The sequence below is a fragment of the Aethina tumida genome, chromosome 3 (genome assembly GCF_024364675.1).
Source record: "Aethina tumida isolate Nest 87 chromosome 3, icAetTumi1.1, whole genome shotgun sequence".
Taxonomy (NCBI): domain Eukaryota; kingdom Metazoa; phylum Arthropoda; class Insecta; order Coleoptera; family Nitidulidae; genus Aethina; species Aethina tumida.
In genome coordinates this window covers 23,791,979-23,809,969 of record NC_065437.1, presented here as the reverse complement: position 1 = coordinate 23,809,969, position 17,991 = coordinate 23,791,979, and the positions used below count along the sequence as shown (strand labels likewise).

The following is a 17,991-nucleotide window of genomic DNA, read 5'->3' as shown; positions in this document are numbered from 1 at the left end:
TTAGAATAAGTACTCCTAAACAGACAGATAAAATTCTAGTTTTTTACACTGAGCTACTGCTCATATTATAATACAATACTTATTTATTTTAGAATTCAATGAGCAATAATTTAAAATAAAGAAAACTATTACTGGAAGAATCACAAGTATTTTTGTAGGTACCTTAGACTTAGAAGAATGTTAATAAAAATGCCTATAAAGCTTTGTTATTTCCCGTCGTTTACCGCCATACAAAGACACCTCATTTCAGTTACAAAAGTAATTGAACTGATTGAAAAAAGACCACGTTCAGTATAAAGTCAACGGTCTACAAATCTAAAATTTGTATGAAAACCCAAGAACAAACCATTGTCCCAAGAAATCTCATTATCTGATTTCCTCCTTAAGCAAGTGGCAGTAGGAAACCTTATGGATTTCGACAAATGTCAACAGAAGACTTCACAATCACAAAGAACCTTAAAAAATTTATATGTGTATAATCTGAATTTAACTTTTAAGATAAACTATTGAATTTCTAAAACACTTTTTTTGTTTTGTACAACAAAATGAAATAAATGTAGGTAATTAATGTTAAATTGGACCGAATCACTTGTCGAATATTTTCTCTTGCTTATTAACATTAAATTTAACACAACAATATGGACTAATTAGAATCGTTTATGATATAAATTTTTGCTGTAGTGGACAAATTATAATATGATAAAAAACAATTTTTGGTTATTTAATTAATTTAAACTTAATTAAAGATGTATAAAAAATTCATGCATAAAATACTATCGTGTTAATTGTTTTAATTTTGTTATAAGCAAAATGTTTTCTCAATATGTGTACCCATGTTTTTGTAATTCTTGTAAACAATAATATTGGAGAATTCCAAGAACGACTCGGGCATAATTTCCTCAAATACCTGTTCGAACAAGAATAAACCGAGTGTGTAGCAATATCAAACGAAGTTAGCAAACCGTGTTGTCCAAATAGATATCTGTTAATAAAAAATGATTTGTTGTTATTTACTTTCCGTGTAAGGGCATTCTCATCCGCCAAGTAATCAATTTACATAAGAAAAATACTCAATTTTCGACCCAGTCAACGTCCTACAAACCGAATACTCCCCATATGAACCCTCAGATCGGCCGTTGTCCAGGGTAAATTTCGGCGTTTCGTTACGACAACAAAGGGTAAAGCACACGACATACCACCTCCACAACAAGGTCGGGGGCGGCGAAAGAATAGACGAAAACAACACTCACCACATTCAAAATTCGGTAACAACAGAAGTAAATAAACCAAGTAAACACAATCACTAAACATGGTCACAAATAAACCTCACAAATCCACAAAACGCACCCAAAACAAACTATGCCATTCCAAAATGCACAGCTGACTGTTCGTGAATCGTTTTCATCCCACAGTACACACAACCAAACCTTTGTAGTTTATGTCTTGCGCGCATGTGTGCTAGCGGCGCTGGACTGATGAAAGACAAATTATTTTATTGCCCGTGGTCGCAACTGTGGGGACGCGAAATACACATTGTTGTAATTGCTGGGTTTATTTAAATAATTTGGAAATTAATATTAACTGAACATTAAATTTTTGGTAACAATTTGGCGGCGCCCGAGACATCTGTCGAAAATTGGGCGAACTAACGGGAGCGCTAGACAGGTTACATTTGCATAATAATTATCAAATTATTTAACAATTTTATAATTATCATTTTCTAATATATTCAAGAATAATAAGATTGTTTTAGGCAAACAGATTGGTGAAATAAATGAAGCATAGAAATGATTCTTTATGACGAAAATTATCCAAATTTAAAATTAAACATATTTCATAGAATAGAATTCAAATTTTGTCCAGTACTTCTTGAATAGAATGCCAGTACCTATATTGTCTATTGTTTTTTCTGTTATTCACTACTTTGAAAGTAATCAATATAATTTTTAAATTTAATTGTTTAATATATCCCGTATTAAACAACGGGGTTCAAATTTATAAACAAATTCGACATAAAAATTTATTATATATATAAATATTATAATGAACCAAAATTATTTAACAAAAAGAATTCAAAGTGTTAATGTTACACAGATTAATCATTAAACATACTCAAAATTAAAGGTTCTGTATCTATGTCAATGCAGAAAAATACAAGAAACATTTCATAGAATAAGAATAATACTATATAAAACAATAATAATAATAATAAATACAAATGTTAAAATGATTTATTAGATAATATAACAAATATTAATGTGGTAAAAATAAAAAAATACATTAAATAATTAAATGTGTGTGTGTGAAAATATTCTTTTTTTCACTAATGTGGAGGAAGAAGCAAATTCAGTCTGTCAAGCAGTTGATTTTAAGCATATATAAATAATACATGAGAAAAAAATTACGTCTTTTTCTTGGAAACAGGAATTCGAATACCCATTAAGGTGCACAATTGATTCCTAACCACCTTGACCTGTTCTACTGGATCTTCCCAATTTGTCTCACTTAAAACCTGCATAACTTCATTCAAATTTTCTGGCTTTATATTGCTTGAATCTCCATTTACTAGGAGTGATTCATACATCTTTGTGGATGTTGATCTTCTTACATAGGACTGTCTGTGACAAAGCAAAACGCTAAGTTGAACTAACGCAGTGTCTCCAACTTCGCCTTTAACCTTAAAAAAGACAATTAATTATTGTTGTTACGTTTGTTGTAACACATACTTGTATAAACTGGCAAAGTACATTAATTCCATCAATTAACTTGTAAATGTCCCTACAACCGGCAATTTCCAACTGAACAAGTTTCAACATGCGTTTTGCGTAATCTGTATCTCCTTCGGTAATAAAACTTATACAACCCGAATCGAACAGTTTATCGAGGAACCGGAATACAGAAACTGTAATTCGGTCAATTTTCTGGTGTTCTTGAAATATTCTGTAAATAATTTCACACAACCTTATTATCTCATTCAGTCCTTTGGAAGCATGTTGTTGTTTTAAATATTGGAAAAGTGCTGCACTGGAATTCCGTACCTGAAATTTACAAATTAATATTCATTAATAATTTTGGCCATACTTAATAAGAATAATCAAATAATTTACCAATGTTTCTGTAAGTGCCCCTATGCTACATATTAAACCCAACATAACATTATAAGTGTAAGGCTCAAACTGCAACAACTGGACAAACTTCGAGAATGTGGAAGCCGCCGAATTCCAATTTAAAACATCGCATTCTTCTCTCGGGAAAATCTTGACAATTTCATCCAGATGAGGAATATCCAAAACATTGTGTTCACTAAAATATAAATTTTGCATGACAACAAATTATATTAAATTATACACACATTACTTACTTATAAATTATACTGAAGAACACTCGACCCGCGAGAGCTCTCGTTCTATCAATCTTTTCTACGGCCTGTTGGGACACACCCGCAATAATTTTCGTTACTAAATCTCGGGTGAGAATGGCTGCCTTATGCTTGGTGAGTAAAAGTGTCAAAACTTGGATACCAGACATTGAGGCCTCTCGTATCCAAGCCCCAGTGTCTCCCCTTTTATCCTGAGTATAATCTTTCAAGCCCTTGAAATAAGTCTCGTAAATTTTCAAAACTTGGGCTTCAGTGAAATCTAAAAATAAAAAACTCAAATAAAGAAAGCATTAAAAGCCACAGACATGTACCTTTGCCAATTTCTTCTTCCATAGTGGTTGAAATAGTAGTGAGTGCTTTTACCGCATCTCTCCGACTTTCGGCCCACTTCAATGTTTGCGGATTAATCTCCAGTGACTGGATCAATGAATCCAGAACGTAATCTAGATTAGATGTGAGCATAAACTTGGGCAACACTCCAAGGGCTAATGCGGTACCCATACGATTTGTCTCATCTTCGACGGATTGTAAATAGCGGACATAGAATTTTATGATTTCAATGTGACGCGGTTTTTTCTCTGGTGTATTGAAATACTGAGCGAGAAATACGGGCAAGGCGTCCACACCTGACGCGCGAATGTTAGTTACTTTGTACAAGATGCACTCGTTCAACAAAGTCAACCAAAGTTCTAAAAAGTGAAAATGTAAAAAATGTTATTTGTTTTAATGAGGTAACTACCTACCAACAATTTTTTCATTATGAAAAGGCATTTCAGCCAAACTGCATTTTTCTATGAAATCAGAACATGCTTGCTTCATTAGTTCACCTCCCAAACCTCTGAAATATAGCTTTTCATAGAAATTCGGAACAAGGTTTCTCGTTTGTTCTGTCAATTCTGGACCAAGAACATCTGCCATGTTCTGTTCCTTGTAAACTTTGGAGAGGGAGTGAAGAACTTCGCCAACGGCCAAAACAGACCCATGTCTGCAGTTAAGGTCTATAGAAGTAGTTTTTTTGAAAAGTTCTGGCAAAACTGAATCTATCATGTACTGTGGTGCCTAAATTACAATAAAATCATGCAACTAAATTATTTAACATAATATTTTTGTTTTACCAGTGGAGTTAAGTTGTGCAGAGCTTTTGCAGTCAGTTCTCTAATAGAACAGTCCCAGTGATCAACTTTCCTTGTAACTAAATGATCAATGAGCGGTTTCGTATACTCCTCATATTTGGCAATAAAAACACTGATATTCAAATAAGCATTGTGCCTAACGCTGACCGCAAAGAAATCTGCCGTTGTTAGAATATCAATGCCATGAGGAAACGCCCCTTGTCTACCAACATTTTCTTGAAAAGCTGCAGAAGCCGCCCGCCGACAATTAATCTACAAATGAGTCCACTTAAGAATGTTCAAATAAATTAAATCTATGATGATATACCTCTTTATCGAAACAAGTAACAACCAATAGGGTACTAGCAATCTGATTAACATATGGGGCGAGTATATTAGTTTCATAAGCTCGTGCGAATGACCAACACACATAACAAGCTGCGTCACGTATGTGAGAACCAACAGAAGAGTAACCTCTGGGTTCATCATAAACTAAAGCTTTGAGCACTAAAGGAACAACTTGAGGAAGTCGTTCAGGTAGAAGCAAGCCTCGTCTGCCGAGTTCCGCAAGGGCGATACACCCGCCATGCCAGGCACTGTCACCCTCCCTAGGGCTGAAGAGTTCCAATATGAATCCAACAACTTCGTCGGCCAATTCTTTTGGCAGTCGACCAGTGACTCTGCCAATGCCTTTAGCTGCAGACCACCTTTGAAATAAAGGTTTTAATTATGGTAATAATTAAATATAATGTAGCTAATTACCTTATAACTCCATTCACACATCTCAAACCCTGAACCAATTGATCAATGACTTCTTCAATTTCATCTGGTACATCTATATTTTCATCTGGTTCTTCATCACTAACATTATTATTAGTGCTATTTATGTTTTGTGTTCCATCTCCAGCACTTAAATTAGCAGCAAGTGATCTATTACCCCTTTTATACCTCCATGTTGCAACTCTTGGTGCAACAAATATTAAGCCTTAAAATAAACTGATTAGTAAAGTTCTAATTTCAACAGTGTAACTTTTTTAATTACCTATTCTTTGTATAATTTTATATGCCATTTTTTGTACATTAGCTCCTGAATTATTTTTAAAATCAGCATTAATGATCCACTCAAGAATTTTTCTCCCAAAAGGCAATAAATCTTCTCTCTTCCCATGTTTTAATATTGTTGCAATGCACGCTAAGGTCCCATACCTAACAAACACATTACTGCCTTCTGCTGATGACATATCCATGGCCCAATTAAGAAATGATTCTAAATGTAACTCTTTCACATCATTCCTAGAATGTAATATTAGATAGGTTTAAATATTATTAATTTCATTGTATCTACCTAGTAATAAACCTATAAGATAAAAATGCTGCTGCATCTCTGCACTTGTCAGGAACCATGGCGTAAGTCTTAATAATATTCAATACTCTAGACATCACAGTTTTTGAGTTAGAATCACCTTCAAGTGCTCCATCAAATCTGGACATATGGAATGGTATCATCACAATAATTGATAACCACAGTAATAAAATATAACGTGTGGTCCATGTTTCTACATCATTTGGATCCTGTGCTTCTAATAATTGAAGGACAGCTTCGAAATCTGAAACCTATAATCCAATAAAGTGGAGGTCTCTTGTTGAAAATTGCAAGAGTACCTCGTGGGGTAGATGTCGGATAATAACTTTGTAACCCCTAACATTGACAATAACAAACATGTATTTAAAGGTTAAATGCTTTGCTTTCATGTCACAGTTCTTATTTCTTATGATTCCTATTAATTTATCCAACAAGGCATCGATGTGTGAGTCTATTAAGTGGGGTTGTTCGATATATTGGCCAAGAATCGAAGAAAATTTCTCATACGCTCGTTCCACATCTCTAAATCTGCTTGCGTCTAGCTCACTTATTTCCACAATGTTATCAATCATTTTAAACACCTCCTCGTGCTCAGAAAAGTATTCCAGGGCACAGCCCAAGCCGAACGGCTCCTCATCTTTTTGCAATTCATCGATTTGTTCGTTGGGTGACATTGTTTAATAATACTTTTGTGATAATTTTGACAGTTCTACGCCATGAACTGTATTATTGTATAGTACTGCCATCTACGCCGGTAATCTGTGGTTGCACAGGGCTGTATTGAATTGAATATTGTAAAGATATATTAAAAAATCCGTATAATGTATAATCACATGTTTTATTTCATTTGTTAGATTATTCTATTATCTAAAATACACTTTTAAGGGTAATGTTGTGTTTGCGGTTGATAAGTATGGGTATATCCCCAACGTACGTCACCGACAACCGGCGTGAGCTTCATACGCTGTGTTGCCATTCACATTTCATTTCATTATTTTCTTATTAGTCTTTGCGCTTCTGTGTCTTGTGCCTCGTTTTGTGTATTTGTATTTTTACATAGTTTTATTTGTTAATGGTATTTTTATATGTCTATTCTATTAAAATGTACTTATTATTATTTGTTTATTTTCAGCATTGTTATTTCGTTCTTAAATTTTAAACAAGTTATTTTTTGAGGTAATTGGAGTCTCAAATGAAGTACCAAATTTTATATAAAATTCCTAACTAGTTTTTTTTTAATCACAGCATCTTTTAATAATACCTAAATAATTAAATACTTATTGTATATTTAATTATTTGGGTATAAAAATAATAATAAAATACCTAAATAATTAAATACTTATATTTAATTATTTAGGTATTTTATTATTTAAGTTAGTATACTTTTCTTTCAAATTGTAGATTATATGTAATGTTTAGCTTTACTTTTATGTTTGATATAAAACTTTTGTTAATTGTTTAGACTCGCAGCTCCTAATTTTGGCTGTAAAAAATAGAAAGAAAGACATTCTTCCTATTATTTTTTTTCAAAATATTGTACTCGCGCCGAAGAGTATCTTTTCAACAAGTAAAAAATTAAGATTTAGTTGAAAAATATTGACTAATGAGATTTTTCATTGAAATTTTTATGAACAATTTTTTTTATATTGTGTTCCTATTTTTCTCAATAAGTTCAACAAAAATAGAATATATTCAAAAAAAAAAAATAAATAAATAAAAACCTAATATAACCTAACCTGACCTATATTTTTTTCAGAAAGTTCATCAAAAAAAATTGTCAATATTAAATTTAATAAAAATTACAATTTTCAAAAATTCAACAAAAATTGACAAATTACATTATTGACAATTTTTTATATTCTATTTTTGATGAACTTTCTGAAAAAAATAGGTTAGGTTAGGTTACATTAGGTTTCCATTTCTTTTTTTTTTTTTTTGAAAATATTCACCAGCAAAATTTCGTTCATCTTGAAAATAATATGGTTCGCACTCAAAATGTTGAAAACATGTGGATGCAATGCAAAAGGAAACTTCGTCACCAATTTGGAACTACAGAAGAATTATTTCTCTCATATATGCATGAATTTATTTGTAGAAATTCCGAAACGGGGACCATTTCAATGCCATGACCATAAGTGCATTAGACAACAATATCCTCTCTTACAATAAATTTTAATTCCGTATTTATTGTTTCGTTTCATTTCTTCCGTATTATTTGCCACAACATAGGCATGATATAATGTCAAATAAAAATAAATTATAATTTCTCCAAATATGGCAACACCGCCCGCAAATTAGAAATAAAGCGGGCAGATAGCGACGTACGTTCTGCATAGGTTCATACTTATCAACCGCAAACACAACATTACCCTTTTAAGTAATTAAAAAGTTATATTTGAATGAATGAGAAGAGGGAATAAACTCAAATCAGTAACACCAAAAGACAAAAGAGAGATGTCCACCATCTGCACTATTTACCTCACATTTAAAACAATATTTTCCCAAGCAAACTATAAAATGTGGAAATCCCCAATTTCAATTACTAAAACATAAATTTTAAAGTAGTTTCTTACTCAATTCATTTTATTTTCGCAACCCTGAGTAAATATTTATTATATTTAAATATGTAACCACGGTAAACTGTGTGCGACCATTAAAATAGTCATGATAAACTGATTTTATATCATAATGGTCCAATAAGATACATTTAAGCTTAAAAATCTCGACAGCTATGTTTTATACGATCCTTCACGACATTTTACGACATACAATAATCAAAATAGTTAATTTCTATGATGTATAAAAAGTTTTATAAAATATTGTTCCAAAATTACTGGAAATTGTATTTGTACTAATCAATTACCAAAATATTTGTCAGAATTTGTACATAATTTTTGAATTTATTGTCTATTTCGTTTATTGAAATATTCATATCATCATAGTGGGTCTTGCTTTTCTAGTTATGTCATATCTGACATTTTTGTAACAGAAAGTTTGTGTGGCTTCTAGTGGTCTCCATAAGAATCCAGGTAATTTTCTTTATTCATACTCCTATATATTTATATTATAGTCTGCTAATAAATTAGCACGTTCCTTAACACATTAAATTGTTTAGTTTCCATAAGAAGCAAAAACTCTGAACTATTTTTTTCAGTATGAACAAAAATCCAATCAGCGTTTTGCAAGAACTTGCAATGCGTGACAAAGAATTTCCTCCGGAATATCTGATTATTTCAGTGGGCACGCCACAGATGCCTCAATTTGAGTGCATTGTTAAATATGCAGCAGAAAGGGCAAACGCCACTGGTCTTAATAAGAAGGAAGCAAAATATCAAGCAGCCAGTAAATTATTGCAGCAAATGGCTCTAAAAAAGACTGTACCTCTGGAAGAGGAGAAGAACGAATCCGCACGTAAGAATTGCTTGCTTATTTTTTTAAATACCCAACATCACTTTAAGACACATACAAAGGTACAGACTGATACTTGACAGTTTCTGGTTACCCTGAAGTCAACTGACATATCCATACTTCTATTCCAGTTTATTATTTCAGGTAACAATGAAGAAAACAATTACATCGGTAAATTAAATAATCTTGCTAGCCAACAGAACTACCAATTGCCAATATATAAAGAGCAGCCCTCCAGAAGTAACGAATTTGTAATGGGTTGTGAATTTTTGACTCACAGCACAGTGGGTTACGGAAAGACCAAAAAGTTGGCAAAACACCATTCCGCAGAATTAATGTGGGATATGTAAGTATGGTATTCATATTAAAGACTTGAATATACGGAACATTTCTTAATGAGTGTGTGTGATTAAACTAGTATTGTCATCCATTGATTAAATTTTAATATTATAAATTAAAAATTTGTTTCAGTGTCAATAAGGGTGCTGACGCCCCAAAGAAACCAGTTCCTAACGTAGATCTGGAGGAAGATTGTGACTTTTTAACTTTACATCCAGAAAATTATGAATTAGATCTTGATTTCGATCTAGAATACAACGAACCGTTTAATGATTTAAGACACCATTGGCGATATTTAGATTCCGAAGATGATTCTGATAAGCATATAGATACTGCAGCCATTGCTAGTGCTGCCAAGAGACTAAAATTTCCTGAACATAATGAACAGTCAGAAGATGACAAGTATTAAAGAATTTGTTTCTTGCAAATTAATTCCAATTGATTGTTCCCCATGTTTGGAAATAGGATATTAATTGTATTATTATTTTGTTAATTTGTTCATAATAGTTCATTATTTGTCATTCATATATAGGTCTGTCTGTCAAAAGAAACATCCAATGAAAATTTATTGATTAATATTGATTTTCAATTGTACAATCTTAGCAATAATACATCAAAATCATCAAAATTTTTTAATACTTCCTATATATGACAACAAATTTTTCACAGTAACATAATATTCTTTAAAATGTAATGTTTTTAGAATGCGATTACAATTTGTTGTATTATTGAATTCTAACATTATTTTGAATAAAGTTTTAAATGCTTTCTAATCTTTTTGTATATTTCATCAACGAATTGATACAAATAAAAACTTTTCAATTTTAACTTGAAATTCAAGTAGCAGGGGTGTCTACATCCCCATAGTGGAATTATTTTATAATCATATTGAAACCTGTCAAATGTCATAAAATATGTCAGCGTATGGTATAAATCAATCACTAAGAACTTATAGTAACTAATACATATGTTAAATTTCAGAAATTGCTGAAGCGGAAACAAAAAATTACAACTTAACTCTAGATAGACTAAGATTTACATTTGAAGTCAATTACAATAGGGGAAATACCCCATCCACTTCTGACAAATTGGACGAATACGAAAGATTGTACACACTAGGAAGTGGTGCATTCGCCGTGGTGTATTTAGTAAAGCACAAAACAAATAAAACTTATCATGCGATGAAAGTATCACGTAAAAAAGAGTTACTTACTAAAAGTCCCAAACAAACAGGAAGGATCGTTATGGAAAAAAATTTGCTAAGGTCAATTCAATATCCTTTCATCATTAAATTGGAAGCCACATTCAAAGACTCATCGTATTTATATTTTTTAATGCCTTTCATCCCAGGTGGTGATTTGTTTAACCAGTTAAAAAGGTTTGTTTGACTACTAGTTAAGTCTACATTAATAAATTTCATCACATTTATTAATTTTTAAATGTAAATCTGCAGTTGTGGATTCATAAAGACACCTATGTTTCAGATAGAATGAAAAAGTTTGATGAAAATTTGGCAAAATTTTATGCGGTACAAGTACTTCTTGCAATCGAGTTCCTGCATTATTGCAACATTATATATAGAGATTTGAAGCCTGAAAACATACTTGTGGACGTTGATGGTTACCTCAAACTTGCAGACATGGGATTCGGCAAGGTAAAATATGTTTAAATATTTTCAAATAATACATCTATTGTTATTTTGCAACAGAAAATCAATGGAAGAACCTATTCCTTTTGTGGTACATTGGAATACATGTCGCCGGAAATGATATTGAACAAAGGCTATGGACTGGCAGTGGACTGGTGGGCGTTCGGAGTGCTGTGCTACGAAATGATTGCGGGAGTTGCTCCATTCACCGGCAATCCTAGAAAAATCTTTGAAAAAGTGACCAAAGGCTCCTTCACTTTTACGTCGGAATTTTCGACTTCCGCGAAAGACTTGATTATTAATTTGCTGCAAACTGACTTAACTAAAAGGTAATACCGATGTAGGCTGTTTTATACCTTACTTAAGTTTATTATAGATATGGCAATCTAAAAAGTGGAACGGCGGATATTAAAATGCATGCGTGGTTTTCCGAAGTTAATTTTACAAAAATCTACAAACATGAGGCAATTGCTCCATATATACCTATCATTAGTGGTCCAGGTGATACTTCACATTTTGAGGATGCTCAGTCTAATAAATTGTGGAACGGTAAAGAAGATAGTGACACCAAACTTGAATTTGCAGACTTTTAAATTATATTCTATAATAATTAAATGAAGGCTAAACATTACATTAACTTCAAATTTTCTTTGGTATCTTAAATCTACAATATTTTTATTAATTTATATTAAATTATATATTTTATGCTGAAATTTTATGCACACCTTGTTCTTCTGATGTAATTCTGCTTATTATTTCAAATTTTAAAAAGTTGAATGAAAATAGATAAACAAGATGATTTGTCTTTTATAAATTTACATAAAAATGTCATATGTTGAGAAAAAAATCTATATAAATGCATATATTATATTTTATGGTTTTTAGTATCGGTATATTCAATTACTTGAGGCGTGGAATGGCTAAAATAAATATACATTATAAATTTCCTAAATTAAATAAGGAAAAAAAGAAACAAATTATAATTTTATTGCCAAATTATAATTAACAATTAATCGACAACAAACCTTATGTAATAAATGACGATTATAACACGAAAATTGCATTTACAGGAAAAAAAACTAGTTTTCATCAATACCTGACGTAATTATTTTGTTGTTTACGTTTCCTTTATTTTTTCAGCACGAATATTTATAGCAGAAAAATGACGAATCATTTTTTTGTTTCTGCGAAATGAAGAAAAATTACGACACGCAATTGTTCAAACCTCTTGCAGCATCGTCTGTTGGAGGTGTGTCTATCGTCAGGTTTAAAAAATAATAATATTAATTTGTTTAGATATTTATGCTAATTTATGTATATGGTCTGATCCTATTTTAATGTAGATACATAATAGGGAATAGATTTATTCAGTATTTTTTCAGAAAACTACTAATGTTAAATATTTAAATCCATATAATATTAATTTCCATTCTGAAAAATCATCTTAATGTATCTCTAATATTTTCAAAGGTTTTGTTTTTCTTGTATTACTTATTAAAAACCTTGGAACTAACATCCTTTGCTATTACAAGTTATTTAATGATTTAAAAGGTCACGAAGATAAAATATAACACATTTAATTAATTTTAATATGTCTTTAATCTAATGTGTCTCGTTAATTGTTTTGGTTGGTTAAGTTTCAAGTAAATAATTATAAATCATTAAGTACCTTCTCTTAAAAACAAATATTATTAAAATGGGCTATATCAGCTAGGTCAAGGTGGTGGTTTTTGACTCTACTTTGATAACAACGAAATTAGAGTGCACTATCTTCATTCTAAACAAGCAAGTTATAAATAAGTGAAGGTATATTCCTAATTTATGTGTATGCCACACACTACCTTATCCAATAAATTGACATGTTTACTCAAGTCATCTGCAAATAAGATAAAACTGAATAACAAGAATTACCACCACTGTTTTTCACCTGACCAAAACAATGATAATGCATAATCAACACATTAAAAATAGCTCCACCGCTACAAATATAAAAAAATTATAGATTAATAAGAATAAATACGAGAATAAATCATTAACAATCAAATAAAAGCAACATCGATTTGAACGATTTACTCAATAATATATTTCGCCGATTATAATTAATATCTACGTGTTTGTCGAGTAAAAAAGGTAAACAACAAAACATTTCGAAGAAATAAATGCAAATTAATGCTTTTGAGAGTATGTTGAAATAGATTTTATAATTTTGTAATGCCTACCTGCATTTAATGCGTTTCTTACAAATTCCATAAAAATGGCAACCTATTATTAAAGAACTGTTAATAGAAATAGCAAAATTCCAGCATAAGAGATTAAATTAGAAATGGAGAAACAGAAATACTTGATTTTTTTAATAAAGTCACTTAAACTTGATTTTAATTTCCTATGTGTATTTATGGCAATGTAACATGTTTAATTGTAAAAATGTCCATCTGGGATAATTTCTGTGTTTCAATGATTTGCATGCAAATTAGCATGTTAATGGGGTCGATCATTTTATATGTATATCCCGCGGAACTGGACAGTGTTAATGCAAGGATTTAAACTTCTATTGGTTTTTGTAACTTTTGAATGTGTAAAAATGGTTAAGCTGGGCTGTGTCAGTGCCATTTAGAAACATTTTTAATTTGATTATATGAATGTTAAATTTCCAAATAAATAAATTAATTCATAATTGATAAATACTAATTTTATATTAACAACAATATGTGGTTTTCTGAATATATTACTTATTTATATTTAGGTATGTTAAAAGGTTATTTTAATTTAGATAGTGCTGTTTTTATTACCTATTTACCAGCTAATTTTAAAATTTATAAACAACGCATAACATTTTTAATTATTCTATTTTTCACAGAAAAGTGGTCCTTGTAGATTAATATAGAACATTTAATTGTTTATTGACGAAATATTTCTGTTGTTTATATCAACAATTAGTGTAAGTTTATTTTCAATAAAATATTTCTATATCGCTACAACTTTATCCATATCCATGTTGAGTTTTTAATATTCTAAAAATTGTTTTTAAATTATATGTTGTACTGATTTCTACTTACACTAATAATAAATACATTTCAATAAAATTAAGTTGGAATACGTACACAAACTCAACGCCAATTGATCAATGTAAACACTTTATTAATTAGTCAAAAAATCGCATTGATCTAGAATTACGCTACTTTCAAATCAATAGATTATTAACCGATCAATAAACCCCCCACTCTGACACGTTTGTTTACATCGGTTAGAGTATTTAAACCCGGCGTTTAATTCAATAATAATACTAAACCATAATCCAGTTAAACAGTGAAACGCTCAACTAAAAATAATCTAACGAATTCGGCCCGGTGCCAGCAAATGAACAGTTTGTTTCTCTATCTCACGTTGAAGGAGAGGTTCACCTAAATGTTAACTACGAACTAAAAGTAAAAAAAAAGGTTTTATTGTAATTTTTTATTTGTGTGTGTGCAAAATGAGCACGGTGCAGTGGCGCGAGTTTACTGATAATGAAACTGTAACGTCCGTTTTAATCGATTTGGCTTACCGGGATGTCAGACATGATTATTTTTCCAACTATGAAGTCGTCGAATTTCTCAAAGGTCTCGGCAGGATGTTCTACATCGTCAATCCGGCGGAGACAACATTTCAACATCCCCAGGAAGTTCCAAAATTCTTTAGAAACGTGAGTATGCTCATCAACAATGAGTAATTACCTCACATTATCTTCATTAAAATTGTCGCTATGTACCAATTTTGATTAAAATATATATTTTTTTAACATAAAAATTGTCACAGCTTTTTAACATAATATACCATGAAAAAGATTCTGTATACATATCTGTATACTTTTCATTTTATTTAATGTAATAATATTGTTGGCCAAACATGGTAATGTTTTAACACAATTACATGAATTAATAAATCAAGACATTTAAAATATTTTGTGGTTTGTCTAATGAATATTAATTTTGAAATTATGCATACATTAATTGAAAATGACATGAACTTTGTACATGGAACCATACACTAATTATTGACACAACCAGAGTAAGAATAAATTAACAAACTGATTTTATAATTAATAACCTTTTTTCAGGCTTGGCCCTTTTTTCTAATGTTTATGATCTTAGAAAACATTCTTTTGTGGATTGAAAGAAAACCCACCTTCAGACTCAATGATGGGATCACCAGTTTATCTCACGGCCTGATTCAAGAATCTGGAAGGTAAGCAATAAAAATTAATATAAATAATTTTTTATGCTCGTGTTAACCATATTAAAATTGTACTTTTTGCGTTACATTTGAGGTATCACATAAATATTTATCGTTTAACTCATATCTACACAATGGTGTTATTATTCCATTATTTTTAGATAAAATTTTATTTTTAACATTATTTATAAACTTATTTTTATCACGTTTAAAAAATTCCCACTGTAAATATTCGAGTAACAAGTTATTTATAACTTCTTTTTCCCAGATTGCTCTTTAGGGGTGCCGAAAGTTACGTCTACGTCTACATCTACGAACATTTTCGGTTGTACGAATTTGCCTGGGACAGCCCGATAACATGGTATCTGGCTGCTGTGGGAGTAGATTTTTGCTATTATTGGGTGCACAGAGCTTGTCACGGTAATTATCCACTTAAATGCACTAAAAGGACGTTCATTAAATAATTTATAAACTTGCAGAAGTTCATATTCTGTGGGCCCAGCATCAGGTTCACCATAGTTCGGAAGAGTTCAACTTGGCGGTGGGTTTGAGACAGTCGATAGTGCAAGGCTGGTGCGGCTTCATCTTTTATCTTCCGCTGGCTTTTTTCATCCCACCATCGCACTTCATCACTCACCAGCAGTTCAACTTGTTGTTCCAATTTTGGATCCACACAAAGACCGTTACAACTTTGGGACCTTTGGAGTACATATTTAACACACCACAACATCACAGAGTCCACCATGGTAAGGAATAGTTTGATATCATTGTCTTTATGAAATTAATAAAATAAATATGATATTTTAGGTAGTAACATTTATTGCTTGGACAAAAATTATGGAGGTGTTTTAATAATTTGGGACAGAATGTTTGGAACTTTTGCCAGTGAACGCAAAGATGAAGAAATTGTATACGGACTGGTGTTCCAACAACCTTCGTTTAATCCTCTACATCTTCAGGTACTAATTTGATTTTTAGTTTAATATTAACAAACTAATTAATTTCACTTTTAGACTTTCTATACAGCCTATGTAATTGAGAAATTTAAAGGATTAACAAAGTGGCAAGAAAAACTTGCTGCAATTTTCTATGGACCCAGTTGGGAGCCTGGTAAACCTAGATTGGGAATGGAAGAGGATAAAGTTAAAGTAAGTACAACTGATAATTAGATATTTCAATGTGAAAATATTGTTTATTAAAGTTACTAATCAAATAACGTTGTTACAGGTTACAGTTAGAGAAAAATACGACGTTCAGCTTCCATTCTGGTGCAACTGTTATTTACTGACACACTTTTGCATTGTGGTTTATGGTTTTCAAGAATTAGCTTCAATCCACATGGGATTAAACGCGTTAACAGTATTTGGATTTGTGCTCTACATTATCGCATCATTGACTACAATCGGTATGATTTTCGATAATCATCCTTATGCCAGTGTATTTGAACTGCTTCGTTGTATGGTACTAGTCACAGCAATACAAAGGATGAATATGGATGCTGACAAAACTTTGTTGGGCTTCGAAGTTTTCTTTATTATATCAGGATTCTTCTGGTTCCTACAAAGTCTCAAAGTGATACAAATTACCCTAAAATCTAAAACCAATTAAGATTTTTGGATTTTGTTGTTATATTCTATGTTACCAATATTTGGTATGTTATTTATAGTTTGACTATTATAGTAATTTATTTTAGTACTATAGTTATGACTGAATAAGTGTGATTAAAATATCGTGATATTGTTATGAATAATATTGATTATTATAAATACAATAATTGACTAAATAAACATCATTTTTCATTTCCCTCAAATAACACATTCAAACATTTATGTATTTAATTTATATTTATTATTCAATTTATAAGGTACGAATAATAATTAAAGTACAAGTTTCATTAAAATAAAATATTATGTATTTTCGATGATACTAATTATTTGAAATACTAAAATAATTAAGTATTGATTATGTTTCATGAGAAACATTGTATGTTACATTTAATAATTTTACATAATAATAATATTTATTTTCCAAGTACATAGTCATACAGATTCAATATAAATACAAATAAAGACTAATAAATTATTCGGTTTATTAAATTTGCCTTTACAACATTCGTGATAAATTATTCCCAGTATTTTAAATTAAAAATATGTTAATTCATCATTAGTATCCCAACAATCAGTTAATGTTTCAAATTTTCAAAATTTGAGCAGCAACAAGCACTCTCAAATATTTGATAGATTTTTGTTATTAATCCTCTTTTGCTGATGATACAATGTGTTTTGAAACAAAATCAAACATCATTAGTCTGCATTAAGATATAGTCTATAACTGATAAACCATTCTTCAATTTTCATAACCAGTATATCAGCTTTCTCTAGCAAATCCATGTAAATTGGAATAATTACCACTAGATTGCAACAAAAAGTAAAAAGTTGTTATAATTTTGTCCATTGGAAAATAAAAGTATACGCAATTTTATAAGTACTATACAACTCAAGTAGTACAGCTCATATTATTAATATATTTT

The 17,991-nt window shown here is 30.7% G+C and overlaps 5 protein-coding genes across 6 annotated transcripts in view; 3 read left to right on the top strand and 2 right to left on the bottom strand.

Annotated features, from left to right (window-relative positions):
• Positions 1-1,415, bottom strand: part of LOC109608669 (disintegrin and metalloproteinase domain-containing protein 10) — a 104,493-nt gene extending 103,078 nt beyond the window's left edge. The window contains exon 1 of one of the 2 annotated variants that reach the window (XM_020025189.2): positions 1,251-1,415. In XM_020025189.2, the coding sequence (XP_019880748.2) occupies positions 1,251-1,311 (61 nt within the window). In that variant the 5' untranslated portion in view covers positions 1,312-1,415. The remainder of the gene's footprint in view (positions 1-1,250) is intronic. The other variant, XM_049964263.1, reaches the window with a different exon arrangement.
• A 798-nt stretch (positions 1,416-2,213) lies between these two features.
• LOC109608687 (tubulin-specific chaperone D) lies at positions 2,214-6,580 on the bottom strand. Its single transcript, XM_020025208.2, has 12 exons — positions 6,154-6,580; positions 5,837-6,105; positions 5,534-5,784; positions 5,254-5,476; positions 4,820-5,198; positions 4,495-4,764; positions 4,123-4,438; positions 3,691-4,068; positions 3,362-3,638; positions 3,108-3,303; positions 2,727-3,038; positions 2,214-2,677 (listed from the first exon to the last, which is right to left on the bottom strand). The coding sequence occupies exons 1-12, from the start codon at positions 6,526-6,528 to the stop codon at positions 2,402-2,404; spliced, it is 3,522 nt and encodes a 1,173-aa protein (XP_019880767.2). The 5' UTR covers positions 6,529-6,580; the 3' UTR covers positions 2,214-2,401.
• A 2,122-nt stretch (positions 6,581-8,702) lies between these two features.
• LOC109608655 (RISC-loading complex subunit tarbp2-like) lies at positions 8,703-10,247 on the top strand. The gene is made up of 4 exons (XM_020025163.2): positions 8,703-8,883; positions 9,009-9,265; positions 9,407-9,608; positions 9,734-10,247. The coding sequence occupies exons 2-4, from the start codon at positions 9,010-9,012 to the stop codon at positions 10,008-10,010; spliced, it is 735 nt and encodes a 244-aa protein (XP_019880722.2). The 5' UTR covers positions 8,703-8,883; position 9,009; the 3' UTR covers positions 10,011-10,247.
• A 352-nt stretch (positions 10,248-10,599) lies between these two features.
• Positions 10,600-11,879, top strand: LOC109606501 (cAMP-dependent protein kinase catalytic subunit 1). Its single transcript, XM_049964729.1, has 4 exons — positions 10,600-10,979; positions 11,086-11,255; positions 11,310-11,578; positions 11,626-11,879. The coding sequence occupies exons 2-4, from the start codon at positions 11,091-11,093 to the stop codon at positions 11,840-11,842; spliced, it is 651 nt and encodes a 216-aa protein (XP_049820686.1). The 5' UTR covers positions 10,600-10,979; positions 11,086-11,090; the 3' UTR covers positions 11,843-11,879.
• Positions 11,880-14,256: 2,377 nt separating this feature from the next.
• LOC109608644 (alkylglycerol monooxygenase) lies at positions 14,257-17,248 on the top strand. Its single transcript, XM_020025152.2, has 7 exons — positions 14,257-14,931; positions 15,346-15,473; positions 15,730-15,881; positions 15,941-16,207; positions 16,269-16,420; positions 16,475-16,609; positions 16,689-17,248. The coding sequence occupies exons 1-7, from the start codon at positions 14,722-14,724 to the stop codon at positions 17,067-17,069; spliced, it is 1,425 nt and encodes a 474-aa protein (XP_019880711.1). The 5' UTR covers positions 14,257-14,721; the 3' UTR covers positions 17,070-17,248.
• Positions 17,249-17,991: the final 743 nt, after the last annotated feature.